General features: G+C 37.6%; 3 protein-coding genes across 3 annotated transcripts; 1 reads left to right on the top strand and 2 right to left on the bottom strand.

Moving 5' to 3' along the window:
* Positions 1–7: 7 nt before the first annotated feature.
* Positions 8–1,941, top strand: LOC128390790 (proline-, glutamic acid- and leucine-rich protein 1-like). Its single transcript, XM_053350550.1, has 7 exons — positions 8–102; positions 184–258; positions 494–733; positions 826–891; positions 989–1,048; positions 1,152–1,385; positions 1,483–1,941. Exons 1-7 carry the CDS (start codon positions 100–102, stop codon positions 1,813–1,815), a joined length of 1,011 nt encoding a protein of 336 aa, XP_053206525.1. The 5' UTR covers positions 8–99; the 3' UTR covers positions 1,816–1,941.
* Positions 1,882–3,232, bottom strand: LOC128390810 (uncharacterized). The gene is made up of 2 exons (XM_053350578.1): positions 2,802–3,232; positions 1,882–2,728 (listed from the first exon to the last, which is right to left on the bottom strand). Exons 1-2 carry the CDS (start codon positions 3,230–3,232, stop codon positions 1,882–1,884), a joined length of 1,278 nt encoding a protein of 425 aa, XP_053206553.1.
* LOC128390789 (uncharacterized) lies at positions 2,814–4,551 on the bottom strand. The gene is made up of 2 exons (XM_053350548.1): positions 4,169–4,551; positions 2,814–4,041 (listed from the first exon to the last, which is right to left on the bottom strand). The coding sequence occupies exons 1-2, from the start codon at positions 4,413–4,415 to the stop codon at positions 3,335–3,337; spliced, it is 954 nt and encodes a 317-aa protein (XP_053206523.1). The 5' UTR covers positions 4,416–4,551; the 3' UTR covers positions 2,814–3,334.
* Positions 4,552–8,250: the final 3,699 nt, after the last annotated feature.

Here is an 8,250-nt window from a genome sequence, read left to right as displayed (position 1 = left end):
TTTATTCTACAAGAAGCTATAGCTCAAACAGCTCCCAATCTAATTGGCTGATATTGAGTCAGCGCAAACCCTTTATTTACATTTTTAATCTCAATTAAAATGGTGAGTTTTTTTAATTAGATTTTAATTTAATTAATTAATATTAATTTAATCTCTTTTTTTCTTCTTTTTTTCTCTCTGCAGGTCTCTCCCATAACCACCGCCGAGAATACGCCATCACCGGCAGCTGCCACTCGCCAGATCCGAGCCCAACTCAAGGTGAGTTTTGCTTTCTTTTTCTCTTTCTTTTCAATTCTCTTTCTCTCTTTTTCTCTTTCTTTTCTCTTTCTTTTCTCTTTCTTTTCTCTTTCTTTTCTCTTTCTTTTCTCTTTCTTTTCTCTCTCTTTTTCTCTTTTCTCTTTCTTTTTCTCTTTCTTTTTCTCTTTCTTTTTCCTTTTTGCTTACCTCTCTAATTGTTTTCCCTTTACTTTTTTTTCTTTATTCTCTCTTCTAGTCAATCCAGCCGCCTCTCTTCGAGCCTGACAAGCCGAAGAGGAAGAAGAAAAAAAGGCCAGCGCCTCCACCGCCGACTCAACCAGCGCCACCACCACCGACTCAACCACCAGCACCTCTCTCTCAACCTCCTCTCTCTCAACCTCCTCTCTCTCAACCTCCTCTCTCTCAACCTCGCATCATTCTCTCTGACAACCTGACGACAGAGATCGAAAAGAGTGTCAGTACTGAGGAACAATCAGTAAGTTTAAATAAATTTAATTCCCCACAATTCCCCACAATTTTTTGATATTAATTATTGTCTTAATTTCTGCATTTATTTTGCTATTACAGGTTGTTGATCATGCTATTGATCAAAATGATCCTTATGATGAGGAAACTGATGCTGAGGAACAACCAGTAAGTTTCACTAGATTTAATTCCCCACAATTCCCCACAATTTTTAAATACAATTTTCTTTTGTTTTTTAATCTCTGGTTTCATTTTGCTGTTACAGGTTGTCGATCATGATGTCCATCAAAATGATCAAGATGATGACAATGATGTTGAACAACAAGTGAGTTTTCAACGATGAAATTCCCCACAATTCCCCACATTTAAATAGAATTATAATATTCATATTTTGTATTATTTGTCTAATTTATTTTTTGTCATTTCAGCTTTCTGATCATGAAGGTGATTTACCTGATCCTCCTCAGCTTATCGAACTGAGTGATCAGAGGCTTCGTTCAGCAAAAGCTGGCGAAGCCGATTATCCTGTTGATAGTTGGCTGAGGCGAGGGTATGCCTACCATCCCGGGCTAAAGCGCCGAGTCATCGGTAATTTGGTCCAACAGCGTCTAATTTACTTAGACAATGAGTTGGACTTACCTGATATGGAGCCTGAAGAGCTTGTAAGTATCAACTTATTTGAAAAGATTCGATAAAACTTAATCTTGATTATGATTTAATAATGAACACATTACTAATGGTTTTTTTGTTTCTTTTTAGGGTCCAATCAATGCCCCAGGTAGTGGTGAACACTACAGTTGGGCTGAGTTGGCACCAAAAGAGATGGAGTCAGCGCGGGAAGAGGAAAAGAGGAGGATAAGGAAGGAGAAGCGGACCGGGAAATGGGGCGCTAATCCCGAAACCCGGTGTCGTTTCTGTGCCAAAATTTTCGCTCGTAAGGATGTCGCCGACACCCACGAGAAAAATGCTTGTAAAGCACCTGGTGCTCACAAGCATGTTTGTGACCCAGGTGTTTGTCCAGATCCATGTATTGGATCTAGAGATTGGGTCAGATCCGTTGGCAAAAAACGCGGGCGAAAAGCCCGTAAATAAATTTTGCTAATTATTGTAAAAAATTTACTTTATTTATATTTGATATATTTGAAATTTTCGAAATATTTAGTCATTAAATTGACTCGAAAAAAGCTCTCTCGCTAAAGAATCGTGAACTAAGTCTTTTGTCTTTGTTACAATTTTTCTCTTCTTGTTCCTGAATCTTTTCTGTTGGTCGATATTTCTACCGCTACCTTGTGATCCAGCAGAAGGGGAGATAGTTTTACCAGCAGTTGATCGTATGGCTGAGAGGGTAGGCTGCATTGGAACAATAAACTTTTGTAATGAATCAAGTTCAGCGATTGAAACACAAGAATTTACAAGCGAACAAATCTCAGCGATCATTTTTTGCTTTCGCTCTTCCAGAGTACGCTTAACATCATTTGTGCTAGTTGGTAGAAGATGAACATGGGCCTCTGCTTTCTCGATGTCTTGACTTGGCATTTCCAATTCAAGATCATCCTCAAGCGATATTTGATTGGATTCATTCATAGCATCGGTCTCATTCCGTTTCATACCAATGAAGTGAATGTGCTTACACATATTCCCTTTAATCATAAAGTCGAAGCATTCGCATGAAACCTCACTTATACAGAGATCACAAGCTTGACAGTGTATCAAACATGAGCAATCACTTTTCTTCTTAATGGTGACGGTGTACATATTGAGCAGCTCACTATTTGAGATTATTATCCATTTAGTTGAATCATTTTGGTCGTGCGAAAAGTCAAACGTACAGTTTAATGCTCGCTGGTGCCTGTTTCGCAATTCAGACAACTTGGTAGGGACAAATCCTTTTGTCTGTCTTATTAGTTTATCGTATTGCATTCCATAAGTTAATTTCATTAGTGCGGATATCGATTCATCCATTCTTTTAACTTTTTTACCATCCATATAAATATGTTTGAGGTTCCTTGAGATAAAAGATAAAACATCTTATCATTAAACCCCCACAATTCCACATAATATTAATCAATTATCATTACCTGTGAAAGTTCTCGAGGTGCATATTAGTGTTTATACCTAATTTTTTACGATAACACAAAGCCCATTGTTGCTTTCTACTACCATAGTTTACCTCTAAATACGAAACAAAATCTACTGTTGATTTGACTATTTTATATTTCTTGCAAAAGAAATCATACAAGCGGCTAAATTCAACCTGGTCAAGCTCACGATGAATGGAGAGAAGGTCATGTTTTATCTTCTTTCTAGCTTCAGGATCAGGAATGGATAGAATATGTTTGTTCCAATTTTTAAGTACGTGCCAGGTACACAACAGATGGTTCGCTGGTGTCCCAAATACCGCGCACCAAGCAGCATAATAACCAGGGAAATCGTCTGACATGAAGACATTTGGAGTTTTTATGTTGCAAACTTTTTTCAATGAAGTGAAAAATGTTCGACAAACATACATATCAACTTTAGCTGAGTATAGATATGCAACTGGGAATCCAACCCTAAATAGAATGTAAGAATAATTGATAATATATCACTTTGATAGCACAGGTAAGTGACCTCACCTATTTTCATCAACAACCATTATTGTTGTCAACTGGAAATCGTAATCATTTGTTCCATGAGTAGAGTCCATCGCAATAACATTTCCTCCATATTTTTCTAACATGAAACGTTGCCCAATTGTACTTATTACGAGCATGAAAGATGATGATCCATCATCATCTGGCTGCTGATAATGAATTATTGGATCTTGTTCAGTTTCCTTCATCTCTGATATCCATGATTCAACACTAACAAGATCATTAGAGTCCCGATTAACATGAGATTTCAGATTGAATGATGAAGAAATATTTGTCAAATCTTTAACAGACGTTAAGTGGATTCGCTTTGTTTCGTCGGTCCAAGTTGATCGAATTTTGTTGAGAATCACTTGACGGCTCATTCCTAGGGTTAAATAAGATGCCAACTCTTCCCTTTGATTTGAAGACAACTGAATATGTTTAAGATCTAAAGTGTGCCCAACATGTTTGGCTTGATACCTTATCAACACTTTTTCATTTTCCATATTCAATTGTATAGTTGATGGACATCTACCACCAATTTTTCGTGAACCTTGTATTTTTAAATAGCGTTCACGATCCTCAGGAGCTAAATAAGTACCAGATCGATTACAATCGAAGTACTTTCTTCCATCGGAAGAGCTAGATGAAAGTTTATAAAAACAAGTATTTTCTTCTTCAATTTTGGTTTTCCATGTATCGAAATCTGAATCATAACAAAAACAACAAACGTTGATTTAAACTATTTAATTGGATCGATTTTAAACCCCCACAAACCCCCACAATTTATATAGATCAGAATTTATTCAATATTATAATCATTGTAAACTAACCTTGAATCGAGTCAAACGTGAGGGAGTGGAATTCCATTAAAATCCTGTGCTCACTATTAAGGTGATTTGCATAAGATGAAACGTTTGTTATCACTGTTTCACACCTGATGCACTTGAATCCATTAGGTGTTCTACCATGAAAATTAACTTCATGTTTCCTCAAGTTTCTCTTGGCACTAAAAACTTTGTCACACCGATCACATTTGAATACAGTTTCCAGATTATTTGATTCAATGTTTGCTGACATGTTGATCCAAACAAGTGAAATTATAAGGTTATATATTTAATTAAACAAAAACTTTATAGTTAATTGGTAAAGTATTATCAAAATAATAATTCTAATTCAATTGTATTAATTCAAAACAATTATCATTTCTAGCCATCATATGGCTACACGTTACCATAGCATTAGTGATGCTCGATTGTGATTGGAGGGAGCCGTTTGAGCTGTAGCTTTCTGTCTTTATTCTTAGATTTGACAGCGACCTCAGGGGAGGCACCGATGAATTAAAATTCATCGTATCCGGTTGCGACTACCGTACAATAGGGAAAAGATAGGATTGGAGTACAATGGAGTGGGAAAAGGAAAATTAGGTGATGATTCTTTGAATCAAATACATATATCATTGGATCTTCTCGCCTCCCCTAAGGTCACTCTGATGTGATTTAACAATCTTAAATAAATATCGACATTGTTTTCGTCTAATTTAAATCCTTTTGGAAAGGCCACCGACTCTCCTAAATCGACTGCCGCGTATTTAATGTTCCATTCACAGGTGTACGGGTGGTGTTTTTCGCCTGGGCAGCATTTGAAGTTGTTGTATCTCAAGTATCTCGTCCTGAACTCTTTGGTTGTTTGCCAGAAAGACGATTTTCCAGCGAAGCCCCACTCACTGAACAGTGAGTTCTGGTTTGGGAATAATTTACTGATCACGTCCTCTTCATCCGCCAACCAATTTGTTAATCTTTGTCTTATCCTCCACTTGATTTCTTTTCTCCAAGTGTTCGTTGAAAGCCATTGGTTATTGATAATTGTCCTACGTTTTGAAGTGAATTCATAGTTTATGGTCTCTCCATATGTCCAATGCCAACTATATGATTTATACTTGGACATTATCGAGAAAGCGTCCGCCACATAAAGCGATTCCGAGTTCGGATTCAGTTTCAGGTTATTGGGAATAACTATTATGATGTTTTCTTTTTCAATTTTCATGAATTCTAATTGAGCCTGGATGAAGAAGAGATAATTGTCCCATTGAGTTGAATTTTTGAACTGGAAAACGTTTAGGTTAAAAGGCCCGACTCCAATGTTTAAATTCTCATCGTTTACATAGTATTCAATCGACATCGTATATTCCGTCTCCACAAAACGATCCATGAGTTTCCTCTTTTCCAGTCTCGATGTCTCTTCCAGCGGTGGTTCCAGGGTAAACTTGTAGTCCTCATGGATTGTCGATTCATTCTTCATCGAGAAATTTAACGCTTCCATCCAAAGTATTTCCAGGATATGAGGAATCCCGTAGAAACACCAAACCATTGAACCTGAATATGTTCCTTGTTCAAGAATCGACACGCATTTATTTAACAGGTTAAATGTTTGCATGAAGATCTTTTTGGGCTCCAGGAAAAAGGAATAACCTATTTTTCTCAGGTTTGGGTAGATTACATTTGTCATCATCATTCTTTTTATCTTACGAGGTAGAAATGAGAGGGTTCTCCGCGAGCATTTGAATCTAGCCAGTTGGTCGAAGAACAGCTTATCCACGAAGTCTCTAACCTTCGTGTACCTGAAAGGTATGAAAAATTTGTAACCGACGAATATCAGCTTATTAAAATCTCTCGAATGGCTCGTTGTCTTCTCCTCATTTAATTCCAGCCCAATCTCCTTGAAGTGATGGCTGATCTCCTTGACTGTTGACCGTTCTTCTTCCACCAAAGACATGAAGATTACCACATCATCGGCGTAGGCTTTTATCTCCACCTTCCTCTGTCTGAGTTTCCTCAGGGCACTGTCCAGAGCTAGAATATATAAGAGTGGACCCGATGCCGACCCTTGCGGAGTTCCTATTTCCTCTGAAGCGAATTTTTCTTTTTTCTCGTTTACTATTTTGATCCAACGTCTTCCACTGAATGATTTCACTAATCCTGCCAGCGATTTGTCTTTCCTCTCCAGGTTTTCTACCAATGTTGACAGGTCGACTGTGTCAAAAGCCGCTTTCACGTCTAAGGTTAATATTCGAGTGGTGGACCAGTTTACCTGAAAGGTCATTTTCAGTACCAATTTCTCTCTGTTCGAGTCACTAGTGAAGGCAAATTGCGAATCTTGGAGCAGGTAATGGTCACATAATGAAATAAGACGATAGCTGATGATCTTATCTACACATTTAAATAGAAAATTTGGCGATTTAATCATCCGAACCTTCTCTGAGTTCGCCTTCGGAACAAATCCTCCACCCATCACTCGCAGAGCTTCGGGAACGTGGGAAACATCGAAAATCCTGCTTAGAATATTTTTTATATTTGCCATGTTCATCTCGAAAAATCTTGACCACTGCTTTGCGGTGAATCCATCCGACTGTAGGGATGATTTAAAAAGCTTCATGTCTTTACATAACTGAATCCATTCTTCCTCCTCCATTTTTCCTCGATGGTATTCGGTGATACTTTCAGACATTTTCGGTTTATTCGTCGAGAATTTTTCCAGGTAAGCTGCTATTGACTGTGAGTATTTGCCTTTAAGGTCTACATCTTGTATAACCATTTGTTTCGTCTCGGATCTCAGGTTTTTTATTAACTTCCAAATGTTGGCTTGTTTACCGTTTTTCGGGTTGAAATCACTCTTCTTCGATCTCGACAATTTAATTTTTCCTCTGTCATTCGTTTTTCTCATAAGCCGTCGGAGACTCTTGGAAATTACAGATTCTGTCAGATTCAGCCACTTTCCATTTCTCCTCGGGAAGTTTATGACCTTCTTAATGTCTTTGACCAAAGATGATTCCCCGCTGATAGGTACATCCTGTCTCGTTTTTTCCAGCTCGATTTCCTTTATTTTAAACTTGAGAAACCATCTCGACTGAATGCTCGATCCATTTACCGGCAACACTTTCATTTTTAAGATGTTGTGATCGGATTTCGTGTCAATTACTTTAGAATCGGCTATGATCCATTCCTTTGTCATGATTTGGCAATCTATGAACGATCTGATGTCACCACTTTGGTAGGTGAAGTTTTCTATCAAAGGAAAGTGAGCCGATTTAAAGTTGTCACCGAAAATTTGTTCTCCTAATTGATTGTATTTTTCTTCCCTTGGGGACCAGAGATGATTTTCCATGTTTAAGTCTCCACAGAGAATGACCGGAGATCTGATCTCTTTCAAATATGAGTCCAGTTTCAACAGGTAGAGTCTATCCGAGTGGCGTCTGTACGCTGAGATGATCACATATTGCTTATTCCGTATAAAAATCTTAACTCCTACGGTGTCTGGAATCTGGATGTTCATATTTGTCCATTTTGTCTTCTCCGGAATTACCAGACACGTTTCACCGTTGATGACTACAAACTGGTCTTTCACTTTTAGTTTAGAGTTTATACTCTGACCTGATTCGATCCGATCGGTTAAATCATTTATTTGGAATGCAATCCATTTGGCTGATACTTCATTTACCGACACTATTGTATCGGATGATGTAAAGGAGTTAATGATTAGGTCCATTTTTGACCATGATTTATGAATATTCCAATGAATGAAATTTAAAAACATTTTCAATTTATTTTACTTTCAAATGTGATGATAGAAAACAAATAACAAGTTCACGCTGATGAGAGCGCTCTGGTCGTTGGTTCAGATCTTTTGATTTTTATTTACTTGCGGGAGTTTTAAAAAGGTATGAAGACAATGTTTAAAAAGGTACAAAAGTAGGGACGCAATTGACTGAGGGCTCTGGAGACTCAGTATGAGTGATTAATCAGTATTGTAAAAAGGGGGGAGGCAGTGATGTTTTCGTCATTATTTTTGTTAATGAGAAGGGGTAAAAGATCATGTAGAACGGTGTATAATGAATTATTCAGAACATGGAGAGGAC

Source organism: Panonychus citri, unplaced genomic scaffold (genome assembly GCF_014898815.1).
Source record: "Panonychus citri isolate SS breed McGregor unplaced genomic scaffold, ASM1489881v1 Contig00128, whole genome shotgun sequence".
NCBI classification, from domain to species: Eukaryota; Metazoa; Arthropoda; class Arachnida; order Trombidiformes; family Tetranychidae; genus Panonychus; species Panonychus citri.
This window is presented reverse-complemented; position numbering and strand designations above follow the sequence as displayed.